General features: G+C 39.0%; 1 protein-coding gene across 6 annotated transcripts in view; it reads right to left on the reverse strand.

Annotated features, from left to right (window-relative positions):
- Window positions 1-16,548, reverse strand: part of Atf7ip (activating transcription factor 7 interacting protein) — a 77,532-nt gene extending 60,984 nt beyond the window's left edge. For 2 of the 6 annotated variants that reach the window (XM_027429901.2, XM_027429900.2), the window contains exon 1: window positions 1,475-1,779. In XM_027429901.2, coding sequence (XP_027285702.1) covers window positions 1,475-1,491 — 17 coding nt within the window. In that variant the 5' untranslated portion in view covers window positions 1,492-1,779. Of the gene's footprint in view, window positions 1-1,474; window positions 1,782-16,381 lie in introns of those variants that run through there. The other 4 variants (XM_027429905.2, XM_027429906.2, XM_027429904.2 and 1 more) reach the window with 4 other exon arrangements.
- Window positions 16,549-18,387: the final 1,839 nt, after the last annotated feature.

The raw sequence follows: 18,387 nt of genomic DNA on the forward strand, positions 1-18,387 counted from the left end.
TATAACAAGTAAATTTTATAAATCCATACTATAAAATAAGTACAAAATAAAATTTCATGTGTAAGCTTTTAATATGTTGGATATGTTGGGGCCTTCCCTAAGAATTTAAGAATTTGCAAAAATCTAATTATTTGCTGTTTTAAAAGTTGCTTTTAGAACCAGACTTGGTAGTACTTGCCTATAATTCTGGGAGGCTGAAGCAAGAGGATTGCAAAGTCAAGGCCAGATCTGTTTTTAAAAAAGTAAAAACAGAGAAGGAGGGGTAAAAAGAGTAAAACCTTACAAAAATGGAAAATAAAAGCTCTATACAGAATGTTCAGAACTGTTCTCTATTGTATTAGTCAAGAATATGTTTAAAATATTCTATTGACACAATTACAGGAGTATAATGTACCATTCAGAAAACAATTCAGTAATTACTATAACTGAAGCACCGCTTAAAATGTAACTGTTCTCCCCAAATTATGTGATTAAATTCCATTCCCTCTTTTGGGAATCCATGGCAGCATGTATGCATGTGATCCCAGTCCTGGAGAGACAGAGGCTGGAGGTAAGGGGCCCAAGGCAACCTAGGCTACTCAGCAAACTAGAGCCAACACTGGACCACACTGAGATCATGTCTAAAGAAAGAAAAAGGAAGGAAGAAAAATTTATTCTCCCAACTTGCTAGGTAACCATGAAACTGTATACTCTACTAGTTCAGCAAATATTTCTGTTTTACAATGCTAAAAAACCTTTAAATTTATAATCCCTTTGAATGTTAAGTTTTAAATATACATAATAATGTCACTTAGTTAATTAAAACAGTATTTATTCCAGCTCTCTAGTTATCAGTCTACATTAGATTTTAAAAATAAAAAGGTCTGAGGTCTATATGTAAAATTATTCTAAAATTTAAAATCTGGATTCAAATGTCAATTCAAACAAAAAATAAAGAAAAAGTGAGATATTATAAATATATATTAATTATAAAATAAAAAGCAGTACATGAGAAAGCACTGAAGCATATAATAAAAAATAAAAAAGACACTATTTTTCTGATTTATATAGCAAATTAGTACTTTTTACAAAGCTACCAAATAATAACTCATTTTAAAAAGCAGAAACTCCTCTTTCCAAAGAAGGCTAATTTATAATTTCTTTTAAAAAATGCTCAATTAATACATTGTTTGAATTTCTACAAATATCTAATGAATTAACTATCCAATACACAAGGAGTAATAAGTCACTCGAGTTTGAAAAGCACTACTGTGGTGATCAAATGTTCTGGCAATGACAACAAAATGGTGAGAAATCACAGGAATTTAACCTTTGACCTCACCATCCTAATATACTGTTTCTCTAATATAGGTTTACTGCTCTTAGAAAACGTTGCAACTTCTTCACAGGCAAATTCTCTTTCCTATACAAAGCTGGTTATGTTCAAATGTTTTCTAATTGTAATGTTTAAAGATAAAAGCTTACTGGTTCTTACCTCAGATCCTGATGCATGTGACAAGTCTCTTCACTGGCAGATCTGCTGCCTAAGCAGCCTCAGAGATTGGGTTAGCAGCCATTTTGAGACAGCTGCACAGTCTCAGTTGCACAAAAGTGTAATTAAGATGGCTGCAACGTGCACTCAAGAACTCACACAGTGAAAACTCAGCCATGTATCAAAGAAAGCCCCGCCCACTTTGTCAGCCTGCAGGAAACTGAACACAGATAGCTAATGCATATACTGCAACAAACAATGCAGCTACTTAGCACACAGAAAAAGAAAACGGAAGGCAACAAGCCAGTTTTACAACAAAATGCCTGTGAATCCGGACTTGCAACAGACTTTGGGCACATTCCGATCCCAAACAACTTGAAATCCATGCCACATTTTAGCAGTTACAGAGATAGAGCCAGATCACACAGAGCAAACACTAGGGAATTCGCCTGAAAGAAAGCCTCCATTTCAGTCCAGAAAAAAAGGGGAGGAAAAAAGTCAAACCCCTCAAACCCAGCTCAAGACCCTTTTTTTTTTTTTTTACTTTTTCTTCTTTACCTTTAATAGAATACATCCATCAAAAGAAGAGTGTCAAATTTGTTTAAATCTTATATTCATTAGATCAAGTTAATTTTAATCTTAAAAAGCTAATTAAAAATTTCCCCACAGAATCTAATCTTCAGAAGTGCTCAATCCAAGTTTACAACCACATTTTCTAATTTTAACAATAAAGTCTAAGGTGGCAACAAAGCTTAATTTAGTAATTTCTCATAAAATCAAACATTTCTTCTCTTTGTGGTCCAGATGTGACAGACACACTCTCAGGTGGCACAGGAAAAAGTCAGGGAGGATGCAGACTCTCTGGGAAGGAAAAGTAGGGAGGACAAAAGGGTCCAGGCCAGTCTGGAAGAGGGACCGACACTTAGCCAAATCTGAGAACACTGCCAGCAAAACAGGCCTGGCACAGACACAGGCGGGCGGGCGCAGAACAGGCGAAAGGGAGGCAACACAAAGGACCTCTTCTGCTTCCTTTGCCATCAGCTATGGAGCCCAGTTTCTTCCATCTTCTTTGGTATTCAGTCCTCAAGTTTAATTACCCTGTGTCATGTCTATCGAAATGTTGGCATTTCTTACAACTTTTTAAAAGAGGTGGCAAAAACCAACTAAAAGACGATCATTGTCTCATTTTATGTACATATTTGAAACATTCCATAAAATGTGTCTAATACTTGGCCTTGAAAGAGGCCTTTATTCACTTTTCCATGAGATGGACTGGATAATATCTTTGAAAACTGCCATATGTGCAGGAAACAAGACACATGACACGTGATCCAAGCCGTATCGGATCACAGTCTGGGGACCAGGCTTGGGCCTTGAGCATGCTAAGGAAGCCTCCCGCCACACCGCTCCTGCATAAAACAACCCCCGTTGTTTTATCAGGGTTTCATCATTGTAACGAAACCCTGAGTTCTCTGTATACTCAAGCTGCCCTCAAACTTGGAACCCTCCTGCATCCACCCCTTGAATGCTAGGATTTGGGGTGTTTGTGCCACCACACCTAGCCAAACCATAGTAGCTCTTAGAACTATGGCTGAGGGCAGCTTTGTCGATTCAGTAAAAGCAGGAGTTAGTAAACTGGGAATGTTTGGAATAGATATGATTACTATAAAACTAGGATGGAAGTTTAATGGGATGAGGCATTACAAATAACAAAAATATAGATATCTGGCAAATTTTAGATGCTATCTCAATTGTTACTCTGATCCTAATGGCAAGTTTTATCACCAATTTGTGATAGCCAAAACAGGCTCAGAGATTAAACTGCAGTTAAAAATTAATAACCCTGAAATATAACCCAGACTACATTCGGCTTCAAGGTGTGCAGCTTCATCCAGCCCTTTCAGACTCCAGTTCTCTTGGTCTGATAAAAAGGAAAATGGAAGGCTGTTACAGCAACTGACGTCACTGTCCACATCTCTTCATTCTGTGTCTCTAAAACCAGCCGAGTTCACCTATTCTGGATTCAGTGTTTATTGTTTGCTTGAGAAGGAGTGCCACTCTTCAGGCCTAGAATTCCTAAGCCACATTCCTCCTGCCTCAGCCTTCCAAAGTCCTGGAATAACAGGCATGGGCCAGAACAGCCACCATTTGTCACCATCACTAACAGCCCTCCTCCTTGCCGCCTTTCTCCTTAGCATGCCCAGCACCTAACCTGGAGCAACTGCTCCCGAGCCCTTCAGTTCCTATCTCTGCTGCACGTACCACACCACACTTCATATTTCTCTTTCCAGAGATCATGTACCATTAGAGAATGCATCTTAGTTTGTCTCCCTTGAACATCATTTTTCTGTTCAATAGTATAGAACTATCTCAACAGACAGTAAATTGAGATTCTCATTTTTTTGTTTCTGACACAAAAATCTCAGAAAAATATGAACCTTCACTTGTAGGGTCTCTTTTCTTACTTCCTAATTTTCTCCTACAAGACTGCAGTTCAGAGTCCAATGTGGTAAAGATGCCTTTTGTGGAGTACATTCCAGTTTTTAGGGTTTGACAGGAACTGCACAGTGTCTACTGTTTGCACAGCATAGCTAAGCTTTGAAACAGCTATAGAAGCAGATGGTCTGCTTTTCTTTCAACAGTTATTAGTATTATTGCAACCACTACTAGATGTGTGGGCACACAGATCAGAACACATACGCATGCTCGTGGCTTGTGCGTGGACAGCAGAGGACTTCTGGGAGTTGGTTCTCTCCTTCCACAGTGGGTTTCAGAGACAGAACTCACGTCAGACTTGTGCAGCACCCTGAGTCATGTACCGGGGGGAGGGGGGGTGTTTTATTAATTAGAATACCATTCAATAGATTTCATTATTGTATTTTCACATATAACTTATTTGTTTTAAAATTCTATTAATATTTCGCTGGGCATTGGTGGCGCACGCCTTTAATGCCAGCACTTGGGAGGCAGAGACAGGCAGATCTCTATGAGTTCGAGGACAGCCTGGTCTCCAAAGAGAGTGCCAGGATAGGCTCCAAAACTACATAGAGAAACCCTGTCTCGAAAAAACAAAACAAAACAAAAAAATCTATTAATATTTCTAAGTCCAACACAGCTTGACTTAATGTCATAAATTATCTTTTAGGAAATTTTAAATAAGGACCATCATTGACTAAGAAATGCTTTCACACACTCTTCTCATCTCATTATTACAATGATGCAGGCATGTCCTACAGTCCCAGGCTGTCTCAAAAGGCATTTGCAAATGACAGAGTCTAGACACTCCTGAGAGTGAGTGCTACACTATCAACTTATATGTCCAGAGAACACAATCATTTGGCAGGAATTACACAAGTAGTAATGAGGGAGGGAATTAAAACTTATTTTTTATTTACCACATTACTGTAATAACAATACATGTGTAAATTATTGAAAACTACTAGACTTTAAGTAGTAAGACTTTTACTGTGTTTTGGTAGACGGTTCCATTTATTTAGTTATGACACACTACACAAACTGTTCACATCCATGTCTTAGGGAAAAAGGACATAAAAGAACGAAAAGTACAAACTGTATCTTCACCAACTTTTCTGGGTTCTAAAAAATGTAACTTCCTTTGCCCTGCTCATCCATCCTTTTTTGGAGACTCTGCCCCTCCCTCACAACAATTACACAACTCCACAGCTCAACCTGCTTGCTTTCTTCAACTGCAACTGCAAAGGCATGCGTCCCCTTTCTCCATCTCCCTGGAGGGGGTGGAACATGACTGACAGGAGGACACTTAGGCCACCAAGCTTGACAACACATGTTTATCCCTGGGACCTGCACAGTGGAAGATGAGGTGACGCGAAGCATTTCTAGGACCTCCACACCCACGCAAACAAACACATGGCCCCTCCACCTCCTTTCTCCACGTTTGTTTCAGTAAATCTACATGCCCTGATCAAACAGTCCAGGCAACAGGAGCTTCTGGGAAACCTAGCGAAGTCTGAAAATAAGATTCCCCAATTAAAATGAGAGTTCAAAGGTCAGAGATGTAGGTTTGTAAGAGGGTTGGTGTGGCATTTACAAGGTGCTGGATTCCAAATCCAGCAACAACAACAAAAGTTTAAATCAATCTAAATTTAGGTATTTCAACTGACTTTTTTCTACCACATCATATTGTATAGTAAGCCCAGAAAAAGGAACCCAACTAAGCCTTTAACATGGAAGACAGAAAGCAAAAGGCAACAATACTAAGCAATTCACTATTCATCAATAAGAAAATTTCAAAGCCTATTATTATATGAAGAAAAAAAAAGTTGCACTTTTAAGTCCAGAACAGAATAATACAGGCAGGAAATGGGGGGGGAGTTAATATAAGAAATGAAAAATTCAATAAAAAATTATCTGATGAACTTGAAACAAACTGCTTCAGCAGGAGACAAATTATAAATAGAAAGAAAAGGGAGTTAGAGTATCTATACAAAAATTGAAAATGAAAGTGCAGAATAGCAGAAGATATCACCATTGAAATCATTTAAGAAAATGCTCCAAGATATAGCTCACTAGTGAAAACTTGCTTTCTGTACAATCTTCAATTGTAAAACAAAGGAAAATTACTTCATATTAGAGTTCTATACCCAGCCAAACTATCAATCATTAAAATACTGAATGAGATTTTTCTAGCATAGATGGCCTTTAAAAAAATATCATATATCCTATCTAAAAAGAAAATTAAAATTACTACATAATAGCTTCCTCCTCAGAAACAAAGTCAATCAAAATAATGGCATATGGAAAACAAGGGTTCTACAAAAAAAGGAAACCTCCTTAATAGTGAACAAAAGCGTTAGGATTACAATTGCATACAAGAGAGACCAAAGAGACTTCTTATGACATAAAGGAGGCATTGCCCTCTCGAATTAACATTTGTATGAAGGCATTAGGTCAAGATTTTCATGGTAGTATTAATACAAAGCAGACAACTTTATGAAAGCAGTATTTAATATTGACAAATATATTCAGAAAGACCTTACTGGTAAGCTAAATTACCCAAACATTTTTAAGACTGATTGCATAGGGTATGACTCTCTGTTTTATTTTTTATTACATGTATTTACTTGGGATGGGGCAGAAGCTAACCCATGCCACAGATTGTGTGTGGAGGTCAGAGGGCAAGAGTCAGTTCTTTCCTTCCACTTGGTGGGTCACAGGAGTTGAATTCAGGTGATAAGGCTCCCCAGCAAGCAGCTTTACCCACTGGGATATCTCACAGACCCTCTCCTACATGTTTTCAGTGAGAGGCTTACATTTGTGGCAGGCACGGTGATGAACAATTACCTTTAATGAGAACATGCTTTCTGGACAGCACGACAGCTTAGCAGGTCAAAGTACTTGCCATGAAAGCCAAGACCTGAGTTCAAGCCCCGAGATTTATAATGAAAGGAGAGAAACACTTACAAAGTTGTCCTCTGACCTCCACATGCTTTGTCATGCCATGCTCGTGACTGAACACACACACACACACACACACACACACACACACACACACACACACAGAGTAAGCTTTTTACTTTTTAAACAATCTACTTTCCTAAATCAAATCTGTAACCATGACCACACTAGACAAATCTTACATTCAGTATGACAGCAAACAAAAAAACGTATCATGTGGAACAATTACTCCTCAGAAGAAACTAATTCAGTTTCTCTTCTGCAAGTTATATATTCCAAGTTTAAATAAAATGAAGAATGTATCAATTCCTGACAGCATAGGAACAGTGATGCAGGAGAATTTGAAGGAACTCCATAATACACCACTATGAAGGTTACAGCAGCTCATTCAGATCAATCAGATGGCTCTTGATTCTCAATAATCTACTTATCAAAAGCTACTAAAGTCTAACACTTCATAAAGTATCTGGACAAAAGTGAGTATCTCATTAGAACTAAGAAAATTACTAAGTGTCTGGCACAGCAGCAAATGCCTGTAAGCCCAAGATGTAGGAGATAAAGACAGGGGGATCTGGAGTTTAAGATCACCCTCCATTCTCCCTCATGTGGTATGGGTCAGCTTACCCTATATGAGAACTCATTTCAAATCATCAAAAATTAAAAAGAATCAGACAATTCAGTAAACACACAATAGTTAAATCTATGTCTTATGGTAGAAGCCTGCTTAGAAGTACAGGATATGGAAGAAACAATTACTTTCTTTTGCCTTAAGAATCACTTTCTGCCGGCACTGGTGGTGCATGCCTTTAATCCCAGCACTCAGGAGAAAGAAGCAGGTGGATCTCTGTGAGTTCGAGGCCAGCCTGGGCTACAAGAGTTAGTTCCAGGACAGCCTCCAAAGCCACAGAGAAACCCTGTTTCCAACGACCCCCCCCCGCAACCCCGCCAAAAAAAAAACAAATAAAATAAAAAAGAATCACTTTCTAGCCTGGTATGGTGGCTCTCAGCATGGAAGGCTGAGGCAGGAAGTCTGCTGAGTTACAGTCAGGAGCTCCAACCACAAAACAAACCAAATTCACAGGCACCTTTGCACTCAGTGGGCTGGGGACCGTAACCTTTCATCTCAGCCTCTCAAACAACCAAGACTATAGAAGGGATTAAGTTACCATGCTAAACCTGCTTTAATTTTGGTGGAGCATGTCTGCAGCCAGTTGCAAAACTTGGAGGAAAGGTAAGTGGAGAAAGGGAAGCTCTGCACCCTGAGTTGTATAAAACAATGGAAGGGACAGGGAATCTTGAGTGATCTAGTTCCTACAATACATTACTTCATCCCTAATTTAGGCAATGACAACTAAGTGATGTTTAAAGAAATATGAGCATCTCCACAAATAAGATTACTACTGGAAAAAAAATCTGCTTTTTCATCACAAAGGGGATCAATGTAAATCTAGGGACCTTAATAATTGTGTGGCTTATTTAGTTTTTATTTAATGAGTCAGCCCTAAAAAACAGATTCTCACACAAAAATTAGCAAATATTTTTTTCTAAATGTTTAAATTTGTTATTAGAGTATATTATCAAATAATTTTTTTTCAAAATTACTTTCCAAATACATTTAAATTCTAGCTGTAGTGTCAAGATTATTGTCCTAAAAGATTTTTAAAATTTTATTATATGTGTCTATGACGTGGGGAGGATGGTGACTACATGTCACAACACACCTGTATAGGTCAGATCTTGGCGTCAGTTAACTCCTTCTAACTGTAAGTGTGTTCTAAGGATAGAACTTAGGTTGCCAAGCTTATGCAGCAAGTGCCTTAACTAGCTAAGCCACCTTACCAGCCCTAAAGATTTTATTTTGAATTATTTGTGGTGTGTGTATATATGCATGTATGTGCAGGAACCAAAAAAAAAAAAAAAAAAAAACCAGAAGAGGGTACCAAATCCCCAGGAGCTGAAGCTACAGACATAAACCACCTGATGTGGGTTCTAGGAACCAAACTTAGGTCCTCTGCAAGAGCCAGACAATCTCTAACCACTAAGCCATCTTTCCAGCCCTATGATATTATCAAGGGAAAGGAGGGCTGATAATACAACTCAGTATTAGAATGCTTGCCTCCAATGTATGAGACCTTAATTTAACATCCAATACTGCAAAACAATTAACTAACATAAAAGTCAAAGAAAGGGGGCTGGAGAGATGGCTCAGAGGTTAAGAGAACTGACTGCTCTTCCAGAGGACCTGGGTTCAATTCCCAGCACCCACAAGGCAGCTCACGACTGTAACTCCAGTTCCAGGGGATCTGATACCTTCACACCAATGCACAAAAAATAAAGTTAAATTAATTACTTAAAAAAAGAAAGGAATACTAAACAAAACCAATTGCCCAAACCACAGTACAAAATCACAATAGTTCTTTACTATATTCTAACTTGTTTTAAGAAAATGCTTTGCCTTCAGTGCTTTTTGTCTGTCATTTACTTGGCTTTCATCTTTCAACTTTTTTTTTTCTTTTTGAGTTTCCTTGAAATTGCTATATAGCTGAAGATGACCTGGAACTTCTGCTACTTCTATCTCTACCTTGGAAGTGCTGAGATTACAGGTGTTCAAAATTATGCCCAGTTTTATGCAGTGTCAGGGATCAAATCCAAGACATCAAGGCCACTAAGCAAGCACTCTTGTCATCCTGCTACAGTAGGCCCAGCCCTATTTCCAACTTTTAAATCACTTCAATCCGATAGAGGAAGGAGAGAATTACACAAACTTAATACACAATTAACTGCTTCATTCCATCTTTTCCTCAAATATTTACTCATTTGTGTGTATATACTCATTTGTGTGTGTGTATATTCTCCATAGTCATATTTTAGGATCTTAGGTGGGCAAAAGTAGAGAAGATGAGGCATGAGGGTGATTAGCTTGTAGCCAGCCTGCGCTACAGGCCATGACCTTATCTCAAGAAAATATACAAAGCCTGCCCTTCAACCCCAGCCTGTGGGACGAAGGGAGAATGGCCCTCTGTGAATTTAAAGCCAACCTGGGCTGTACATAAAAAGTTCCAGGCCAGCCAGGGCTACAAAACAGCAGCAACAACAACCAACCAAAAGAAAGAAAGACAATAAACAAAAGATTAGGGGAGGCAGCTCAACTGGCGGAGTGCTGGCCTAGCATGCAAGCAGCCCTGTGTTCAAGCTCCAGGACATGATGGCACATGCCTGTAATACCAGCACTGAGGGCGGGGAGGGAGAGGAAGAGCAGAACAGAGAGGAAAGAGAGGGAAAAAGAAGGGAGGGGAAAAGAACAGAAGAAAGAAAGGAAAAAAAATGACAAATTTTTGTTTCTAACACTTGAAATAAGACACCCCTGTACTGCTCCTACTCACAAGCCCTTCTCTAGGGCATCCATCCTGTCACAGGTCACAGAAACAAGTTGAAAAGTTCTCAACAAGGTCAAAGGTAAAAAATAAAAAATAAAAAAAAAAAACTTAAAAAAAAAAAAAGCAAAATACCTAAACTTGCTTGAAAAAGACCCAAAGACAGGCAGGATTAAACTCCTAACAAAAGCCAGTATCTTAATGTTTGATATGTTTCCCAGGTTCATCTTCACAAAGCCAGAAGATCTTACTATTTGAGTTCTCTTTATTTCTTCTCTTTTCATGTCTCCACATGTTCAATTTAAATAATGCCTGGGCAATAACCAGCCTCCTTTCAACATAGAAAATAAAAACTATAACTATTTCATCAAAACGTATAATTATGTCATTATTAAGTAATAAAATATGAGCCAAGGATGGTGGCGCATGCCTTTCATCTCAGCACTTGGGAGGAAAAAGCAGGAGGATCTCTGTGAGTTCGAGTCCAGCAGAAAAAAAAAAAAAAAGAATTAATAATATGTCACTGCAATCATCATAAAGAAATTTAATGAATGAATGGTATACAAAGTAGGGAAACATAACAATTTAATGCTACCAGGTAAAGTAAAATTGTGTTTACATTTTTTATGGGAAAAGGTTGGTTCCATCCTAGCCAAACATTGAGTTACATAACTTTTCAAAATTCCACCAATCAAAATAATAGTAATAATGGTTTCAAGTACTATAAAATGTGTTCTTTTGAAACCTACTGTCTAGCCTCTAGCTTCTAGCTGACTTACTTTCTTATCAACATGTTGAAAATCACAGAAATTTAGCTTTATACCCTCTCATAATTCATCCCTCTTACCAGCACCACCCAGAAAAAAGTGAAATGAGCCTTATTGAGAGATTATAGGGATCGTTAAATTTTCCCAACATTTCCTAAAAACAGTTCATTTCAGGAGTCTAGAAGTATGCCCTATTCATGATTTTTTTCAAGTATATGACTAAAAAAATTCCTCAAATTTAAACCTAGTATATAATTTTAGACAAAGACTACTATTGTTTTAATTTAACCAAAAGAATCTAATATTCATCTACAAAACCACATATTAGCTAACACACTGTGAAAAAAAGTTGTGGGTACTGCAATTAAATAGTATACAGCATTATTAAATTCATTCAGATAATCATTTATAATAATTTATACAGCATCTGGTCCTACAACAACTTGCAACTTTGCAATGAGGACCTTTGTTCTAATCCCAGCACCCACATGAATACATTGAGTGTAGCTGTCACACTTATAAGCCAGACAGTCTAGTCTAATTGGTAAGCTCCAGGCTAATGAAAGACTCTCTCCAAGGAGGCAGATAACACTCCAAGTGTCTTCGAGCATGCAAACGCTAGTGCACACATACACTTGCAAACATGCACACATGGGCACACACATCAAATCATACACAAGTAATCTATGGAATTATGTAAGCATATTTATAGAGCATATGTAAGCATATTTATCAGTTGATTCCAGCAGATGAACCAGAATTATCTGTTCAAGCCTAATACCTAAATTATGATTAAATAAAAAAAAGCAATCACAGATGTAAATGTAGCTCAATGGTAAACACTTTTCTAACATGTGCAAATCCCTGGGTTCAATCCCCGGTAACATGAACATACATACACACACACACTTAATTTTTAAAATCAATGAAAAGAGAGCTGTAGAAATAAATGGACCCAAGTTCAAATTCCAGAGCCCACATAAAAGCAGTTATGGCAGTGCAAGTATCTGTAATCCCAGAGCTCTCATGGGAAGAGACAGAGGACATCCAGAAGCCCACAGGTCACCTAGCCTGACGTGCACAACACAATTATGACATCCTGCCCCAAACACAGTAGGCAACAAGGATGGGCACCCGAGCCTGTCCTCTGATCTAACTCCTCACAGACACCAAGGCAGAAGCACACCCATACTCACATAGACACACATCATACACAAAAATATCATTTTTAAATAATAATAAAGTTCTAGAAGAAAATAAAATGGATAAATTCACATCACAACAGGTAATACTTTGTCTACAGAGACTCTCTGGAATAAATCATAAATTAAAAGAGAGGTACTGCCAGGCATAGGGGTGCAGGCCTTTCATTTTTTTTTTTTTAATCAACACTCAGGTAGGCAGAGGCAGGTGGATCCTTCTGACAGTTTTGATCCAGGACAGTCTGATCAACATAGTGAGTTCCTGGACAGCCAGGGCTGCACAGTGAGGCCCTTACTTAAATTAAACAAATAAATAAGGCACTACATTTCACTAAATAGGAACAAAAATTCCCAAGACACAGAACCAAAAGCAAACTGAAAGGTTAAAAAAAAAAAAAAGACTAAGAAAAACAGCAACACAAAGCTGCCATAGCTGTTGCTGACAAGCAAAAAGGAACACTAACATCCATGAACAAAGACATCCGTAACATCCATCACACAAACACATGCCTGAAAATAGTTCATTTCACAGGAAAAAAATCAACTTCACTGGGCTGGAGAGATGGCTCAGAGGTTAAGAGCAGTGGCTGCTCTTCCAGAGGTCCTGAGTTCAATTCCCAGCAACCACTTGGTGGCTCACAACCATCTGTTATGAGATCTGGTGCCCTCTTCTGGTGTGCAGATATACATGGAAGCAGAATGTTGTGTACATAATAAATAAGATCTTTTTAAAAAAAAAAATCAACTTCACTACTTAAAGCTAGTGAATATGAATACTCTATTTTCAACCCATCTGGTTGTTGGGAGTATGAGAAATCTTTGAGAAAAAAAAAAAACAAAAACAAACAAAAATTCTACACTGGTCTATTTTGTAAATTATTGTGCTGTCAAAGCCCTTAAAAACACCAATTTTTTCTCGTTTTTTGTTTTCAAGACAGGGTTTCACAGGTTCCAGTGAGTCCTGGAACTCACTTTGTAGACCAGGCTGGCCTCAACTCAGAGATCACCTACCTCGGCCTGCCGGGTACTGGGCATAAAGGTGTGCACCACCACCACCACTGCCCAGCCCAGAAACAGCACTTTCAAATAACTATTGTAATAGATTAGGACTTGAGTAGAAAGTTCACCATAACACAATTTCTAACAGAAAAATAAGCAACAAGCTAACTTGACTACCAATACCAGTAACCATCACTTGGGTAACTCAGGCAGGAACATCTCAGGTCCTAGGCCAGCCTGAGCTACATCTGAGAAGCTGCGGGGAACAGGGGAGAACAAAAAAAAAAAAAAAAAAAAAAAACAGAGCAACAAAATAACTTGGATGCTAAAGGGGGGCTTAGGAAATGACAGTACACTCATAAAGTACAAATAATCTTCAGATGTTTAGAAATATATTTGAGCCAGAGACAGTAGAGATCACTTCTAATCCCAGCAGAACCAGGTACATCTATGATTTAGAGGCTGGCCTAGTATACATAGCAAGTCCTAGTCTGGCCTGGGCTACATAAGGAGACTTTCTCTCAATAAATGAATAAATAAACTGATTAACAAAATAACAAATTTGAACATGTCTGATAATTGAGACTTTCATGATACAGTATGTAAGTATTTAAAAAATAAACTTTAGGATACTAAAATGGGAAGGTATTCATAATGCAATACTAAGTTAAAAGCAGGAAATAGTGCCGGTAGGTGCAGCTGAAGCCCTGGTCTGACCCACAACACCAAAGAGGGAAAAAAAGCAGGAGCTCAGTTAAAAATTAAATTATTATAAGTATTTATAGACTTATACACCAGGGCAAAAGTGAAGTCACACACACACACAAAAAAAAAAAAAAACAACAACCCAGAATAGTTAAGAGTCCTTATTCCTATCAATTAACTGAATACTTTCTAAATCTTCTATAATGTGTAAGTTTAAAATATTTAATTATTTAGCACAAATTCAAATAATTAAAATTTTAATTTTATGACTTAAACATCCCAATCTGTTTTTCTAAACTATATACGTAAAATTTACAAAACTGCAATGATCTTTAAATAACTTCAGTAACTGTTCTTCATACTTTGAAGTAACCTAGTTCTTAGATATATACCATGTACATATGCAGTACATGGTCAAAGCTTTGTTCTATCACCAGCCAACTAAAATTTCAAAATTTACTTGTTTCTGACAAAACACCAAAGAATAAACCATTGACATTCAGACAATCCATTATTTTTAGTAAATTTAAAATCACATTTACCTTATAAGAAATGATAGCAAAACTGCTCGATATTGACATTTTACACTACATTCTATCAGCTCCTCTTATGACCTTCAATATGAACCCAAGACACAATCATCTGTGTATTCAAACAAAAGTATAAACTTAAATATATGAACCAAAGTAACAGGAGTACAAATACTGGATGAGGGGGGACCACCACAGACGCATCAAAGTCTCAAGAATGCAAATCTGCCCTCGTCCAGTGTGCAAGACAACAGAGGTCACCAATCACATCAGCTCAATCCGTTTTTTTTTTTTTTTTGGGGGGGGGGGAGGACGACACTTCACTATCCCTCCAGTCTGTGCCATATTGTCACATCATTTCAAAGAACACAAAACAAAAACAAAACAAAACAAGTCAACCAAAAGTGCTCCTTTCAATTACATCTTCTTGTTTCTAAGAGTATGTGTCAGGTAATAAAGACATCCCCAAACCAACCAATATTTTATATGCAATTGCACTTCTTTGTTACAACAGACCGATTCAAGCTTGAGTTACATAATCAACCAAGAAAGCAACTGTATACAGTAATGACAGATAACGTTCATGAAACCACCTACAAGTTTTTAGACTGGTAAGAAACAAGTGGCAGAAAAAGAAAATCATACTAAATCATCTGTATCTTGACCTATTTGTGCCATATAAAATTTAAATTTAGTGACATTACTATTTTAAAGTAATGAGTAGCTCTCCATCGTTAATTCAAGAAACTAAAACCAGAACATATACAGCTAAAAAAAAAAAAATTTTAAACAAGTGTCTATCATACACATATACCACAGTGCACATACTCCTTTTAAAAACTCAAAAATTTTTGATTGACTCAATTCCTAAAGACCCCAATGTAATTTCAAGTGTCTTGAAAAATTATTACGTATAACTTATATGTCTTCATAAAACGATGAGAAGAAAACGAGTTTATTGTTTTTTTTAGCAACTCAAGAAATTACAGAATTAAAAACATGCAAGATTGAAGTGCTTTGGCAAACTGTCCAAGATTAGAACTTCATTGATTTGGGTAAAATATTTCTTTAAAAAAAAAAAAAAAAAAAAAAAGCTGAGGAAATTGAGATTCCAACTTAAGGAGCTTGAACATTTCTTTTCTTGTCCTTCTCCCAAACTAACATTTCACAAATGAAATCGTTCCTAACGTGTAAACGTTGCACGTCCAAAAAAAAAAAAAAAAACAAAACAAAACAAAAACAAAAAACAAAAAACAGAAACAAAAAAAAAGCGAACTGGTAAAAACAGGGTTAAAAATTATTTACAGAAGTGCAGCAGAGAGAGAAATGCACTTCCCCTGAGAACACCACTAGGCGCCGATCTCCTCGGCCTAAACGGCGTCGGGATCCAGAAACGCCTAACTAGAAGCGAAATCATACTCGAGAACCACAGGAGGCAATTTGCACACCGAGTGAGGTCTGCAGCCTGCGAGGAGCGGGGAGCTGGGGGCCTCTGGGGTCCGCCTGGGTGTGAGACGCGGGGGACGGGGGGTGGGGACAGGGGACGCTCTCCTCGGAGGATGCGGGGCGGCAAGGGCAGCGCGGCGAAACCCCCTCCAGAGCGCCAAAAATTAAATCTAGAACCCGCATGGCGTCCAACAAGAAGAACATTAGATCCCGAAAATGAATATTGCGCTTGCGCAGCCACCGCCCGGCCAGCTGCTCCACTGCAGCTAGAGCCCGACCCCCAGCGATCACGTGCTCCCATGCAGCGCCCGCCCGCAGCTTCGCGACCGCGCAGGCGCAGCACTCCACTCCACTCCCGCAGCCGCCATAATGCGGTCTCGACTCTTCCGAAATACAATAGTCATGTCGCCCGCCGACCGTCGTCGCCACAGCGCCTGGCACACGCATATACCTTCGGGGGCGGGAGGTGAGGGGCAGGGACCCACCCGAGTTCCTTCCTACACCGCCGTCCCGCGCCGCCGTCCCGGACGCGGCCGCCTCAGCCGTGCGCTCCACTCCGCCGCCTCCGCAGATTCAAAAACAAACCCGCTTCTCCCCTGCACGCGCCGGGGCCGTTATGCAAATAGGTGGGGGCGGAGCTCCGCGAGCGCACCAGGTACCCCGCCCACTGCGCCGCCGGCCAATGAGCGCGCGCGGTGCCTATTCGCCATGCAAATCTCCTGGTTTTTTATTTGAATGAGGGACTTTGGCCACGCCTCCTGCCTTGAAAAACGAGAGCTGAGCGTGCAGTGGTGGCGCTGCCGCCTTCTCAATCGCCTCCTGAGGTAATTTTTTTTTTTTTTCCCCCGTGTTGGCTTCTCGCCCCCGCCACCCCCAACAACTCCCGAGGTGTTGTTTTGAGTGGAGATCCCTCAGTGAACACCCTCCATGAAACTTGAGAAAGGAAGTAGGTGAGTGGTTAGGAAGCGAAAAGATTTTTCCACAAAGTCTAGAATCCTAGAGTAGAATTTAGTCAACATTTATTTTTCATTTTAATTTTTACCTTTTTTTGTCGTGTTGAGGCAGATCCATACAGTTTCTCACAGTCTAGCCTTTCATGTAGCTATGTAGCCCTCACTGGTCTGAAATTCGAAATCATTCTGCCTGAGTCTCTCAAGTGTCAGTTGCAGGTATCATTTAGTTTTACTTTCAAATGAGCTGTATTAATTATCAGGATGTGGAGAAAAACCTCCTTTTTCAGGTAATATGTAACAGAGCAAGCACTACCAATCATACCTTCATTCACACTTCATACCATAAATTCACTTATCTCTGAAATACTAATAGTAACTGCTCAACCAAATTGAGAGAACTAGAATGTAGAAAAGAATCTAAATGTGTATTTAACAAAAAAATTAACAAAAAAGTAAGAGCCAGAAAAATATTCGGTGGAAAGTTTGCTCACTTAAAATGTAACTTCTCCCTCAAAGTATTTATATAATAGTAACTTGAGCAATCACTGTGTTCCAAAACTCTGTTGTCACTCTCATAGCCAGCTGTAATAGCTCCTGGGTGGAGTCCTGGCGCACTCAGGGAGGGTGGGGCAGCACCTTCATGAGGACAACCTGTGACCACATGCTTCCAGATCATTCTGGACTTGAGACTCTGTCTCCAAAAAAAAATCCCACAGCTTTCAATATTGTCCTGTACTTAACAGTTCAACTTGGATGTTAGACAAGCAAACTGGAGGGACGTTAAATTCAGGAAACAACTCCTGAGGACAAAAATTGTGGAACAATATCCAGACCAACCACGTCCTAGGCAAGTGTTTACTACTGAGTGATGTTGGCAACCCCAAATGGCCAAATTCATGGGATGAACCAGGCCCCTCACCACTAGGTTTAGTCTGTGCCCAGTAATCCTTGTGGCTTGAATGGGGGTAGAAATTTTATTTATTTATTTATTTATTTATTTATTTATTTATTTTGGTTTTTCCAGACAGGGTCTCTCTGTGGCTTTGGAGGCTGTCCTGGAACTACCTCTTGTAGACCAGCTGGTCTTGAACTCACAGAGATCCGCCTTCCTCTGCCTCATGAGTGCTGGGACTAAAGGCTTGTGCCACCACCGCCCTGCCAATGAGGGTAGAATTTGTGATCATCTTTTTGAGTATATCAAAGGTAAATGGGCTGGGTGGTGGTGGCAACAGGCAGGCTGATCTTTGATTGGAGGATAGCCTAATTTACAAGAGAGTTCCAGGAAGGGTTACACCTTGGGTGGGGGGGGTATTTTTTTCTTATAAAATCAAGATCCTACATTGATTTTGAGTTAAGAGACAGATTATCTTGAGTAACCTGATTTAATCTAGTGAAAAATCTAGTAAAGGTCAGGAAGTGGTGGCTCTTGTTCTTAATCCCAGCACTCCAAAGACAAAGGCAGTTGGGTGTCTGAGTTCAAGGCCAGTCTGGTCTACAGAGTGAG

This window comes from Cricetulus griseus, chromosome 8 (assembly GCF_003668045.3).
Source record: "Cricetulus griseus strain 17A/GY chromosome 8, alternate assembly CriGri-PICRH-1.0, whole genome shotgun sequence".
NCBI lineage: Eukaryota > Metazoa > Chordata > Mammalia > Rodentia > Cricetidae > Cricetulus > Cricetulus griseus.